Consider the following 2,844-nt stretch of genomic DNA (forward strand, 5'->3'; position numbering starts at 1 on the left):
GCTTTAGATATGTTCTGACAGCTGTGAGGTGAGAGGAGGAGGGAGGCCAGCTGCTATTTTTACCCTCTGGTCAGTCGGGCCTGAAGCAGAGCGAGGAGCCCCTCAGTCCTTCTGGATCTCTCCTCGGCCTGACCAGAGAAACTTCTGGAGGTCCCCCCTCAGGGATAAGAGCAGGAGCTGAGCTCAGCAGGACCTGAACCTGAGCGAGTGGACAGAAGAGACAGACACGATGTCTCAGCTGTGCTACAACAGAGGCTGTGGACAGACGTTTGACCCCAGCAAGAACAAGGACGGTGAGACCTGTTTGTTTGGCTTTATTGTTTCTCTATTTTTTATTAAGTAAAATTTTTTTTCCTGAAACTCCAACAATGTGGGCAGAAGGAGTTTCTCCCCTGCAGCTCTGGAGTTCACTTCCTGTTTGTGTTTTTGGCCTTGGTGTGCAGATTAAATATAAATAGTCRGCCTAAAATATGGAAATTCATGCTGATCAGTTAGAAATGAGTGACTGGTTCATCAGAAGAAACGTTGGTTTGTGTTTGTTTCATCTGGTCTGTGTGTGAGGCCACGTTGTTCCTGGAGGATGACTCCATATTTGGGCCCCTCGTGGCCCCTTGTGAACAGCTGGTCCTCTCTGCTGGCAGTATGTGGGGGTCTGTACGCAGACTGACGTGTGGTCTCCTCCCTCCTTCCAACAGACTCGTGCCTCTTTCATCCAGGAGTTCCCATCTTCCACGATGCCCTGAAGGTAAACTCGTCACGCTGATTCAGCCCGTTTTTACAGCCTGATATTAAAATCAGTTTGTTTTTCAGTCATTCCCACACACAGCACAATGAAATGGTGAAAACACAACAATAGACTGGTTTTGTGAGTTTGTTAAAATAACCCGATGATGTTCAACCCCAGTTCCAATGAGGTTAGAAACATCAATAAAAACAGAAACGATGATTTGCAAATTCTTCTCAACTTACATGTACCTTCAACTGAATACACTACAAAGATGAGATATTTAATGTTCAAACAAAAAAAAATATTCAAATAGTCTCTCATTTTGAATTTAATGCTGCAACACGTTGGGCCAGGAGCAACAAAAGACTGGGAAAGTTGATGAATGCTCAGCCTGTTTGGGTGAACTGGGAACAGGTGAGTATCATGATCGGGTATAAAGGGAGCATCCTCGAAAGGCTCAGTTGTTCACAAGCTAGGATGGGGCGAGGTTCACCACTTTGTGAACAACTGTCTGAGCAAATAGTCCGACAGTTTAGAAACGTTTCTTAACATACAATGACAAGGAATTCAGGGATGTCATCATCTACAGTCCATAATATCAAAAGATTCAGAGAATCTGGACAAATCTCTGCCAGTCAGCTGCATGGCTGAAAACCAACACTGAATACCCGTGACCTTTGACCCCTCAGGCAGCCCTGCGTTAAAAACCCACATCATTCTGTAACAGATACAGCAGGTAAAATAAGTATTGAACACGTCACCATTTTTCTCAGTAAAAATATTACTAGGTGGCAAAGTATTAGATAAATTTCAGTAAGGGTGTTCAATACTTTTTCCCTGTGCCATTCCACATTATTACAAATAACTTCATTTCTGGACATTTATGGTTTGATTTCTTTKKWWKGTATGGATCACTTGGGTTGTTACYGACATCTGGTGAAAATTTCATGTCATTAGCACCTCTAGTAATATATTTACTGAGAAAAATGGTGACGTGTTCAWTACTTATTTTACCCGCTGTATCACCACATGAACTCAGGAAGACTTCAGAAAATTATTATCAGTGAACACAGTTCAGCTTCACATCTACAGATTCAAGTTAAATTTCTACCATGTAAAAATCCAGAAACACCGCCGGCATCTCTGGGCTCSAGCTGATGGTATGGAGGTGCATTWGTGCCCATGGCATGGGTAACCTAAACATCTGTGAAGGAACCATTAATACTGAAAGCTWCATCCAGGTTTTGGAGCAACATATGCTGCCATCCAAACCTCATCTTTTTCAGGGACATTTTGCTTATTTCAGCAAGACAATGCCAAGTTACAGTACATTCTGCACGTTGTAGTAAAGGAGTCAGACACTAGACCTGCCTGCAGTTCAGACCTGACCCACTGAAAATGTGTGGAGCATTATGAAGCACAAAATACAACAACAGAGACTCACAAACACTGATTGAGTGTTGTTAAAAGGAAAGCTGATGTAACACAGAGGAAAACATGCTCCTGTCCCAGCTTTATATGGAACATGTTGCAGCATCAAATTCAAAACCTGTGAATATTTTTGAAAAAAATAGTTTATCTGTTTGATCATTAAATATCTTGTCTTAGTAGAGTATTCAATTGACTATAGGTGGAAAAGGATTAGCAAATCAATGTCTTTGTTTTTATTTATGTTTTATACAACTTCATTAGAATTGGGGTTGTAAGTATTTATACTTTTTATGAAGTTCTGAGTTGAATCAGTCTTTCTGGGTTTGATGCTACAAACTGTGTAAACCTAAACTGGAACTTCTTGGCCATTTTTAAAAAAATAAATAAATCCTCTCAATTTGGATGTTTGATTGGGCTCAATGGAAATGGGACAAATGGCTCTTTGAAGGGATGTTGATCTTGATGAGCCGTTTGATTTTGAACAAGTGAYGTCATCACACAGGGATGGGCAGTCAAGTGGGCGGTACCATGTGTTTTGTCAAGCATAACGTTCCTCCTGTTTCGCCCCCTGTGCTGCTTTGACTGTTGTCTGTGAAAAACTGAAGGAGGAGCCATTGGGCCTCATGCAAGAACATGTTCGTATTCTTATCCTAAATTTCTCTTACTTTTGTTCGTACAAAGGGTTC

The 2,844-nt window shown here is 41.5% G+C and overlaps 1 protein-coding gene across 1 annotated transcript in view; it reads left to right on the plus strand.

Annotated features, from left to right (window-relative positions):
• Positions 1-57: 57 nt before the first annotated feature.
• Positions 58-2,844, plus strand: part of LOC106527188 (cysteine and histidine-rich domain-containing protein 1) — a gene marked incomplete at its 3' end in the record, with an annotated part of 10,846 nt that continues 8,059 nt past the window's right edge. Inside the window, 2 exon segments of the mRNA XM_014021994.1 lie at positions 58-293; positions 696-745. Coding sequence (XP_013877448.1) covers positions 230-293; positions 696-745 — 114 coding nt within the window.

The sequence above is a fragment of the Austrofundulus limnaeus genome, unplaced genomic scaffold (genome assembly GCF_001266775.1).
Source record: "Austrofundulus limnaeus strain Quisiro unplaced genomic scaffold, Austrofundulus_limnaeus-1.0 Scaffold314, whole genome shotgun sequence".
Classification (NCBI taxonomy): domain Eukaryota; kingdom Metazoa; phylum Chordata; class Actinopteri; order Cyprinodontiformes; family Rivulidae; genus Austrofundulus; species Austrofundulus limnaeus.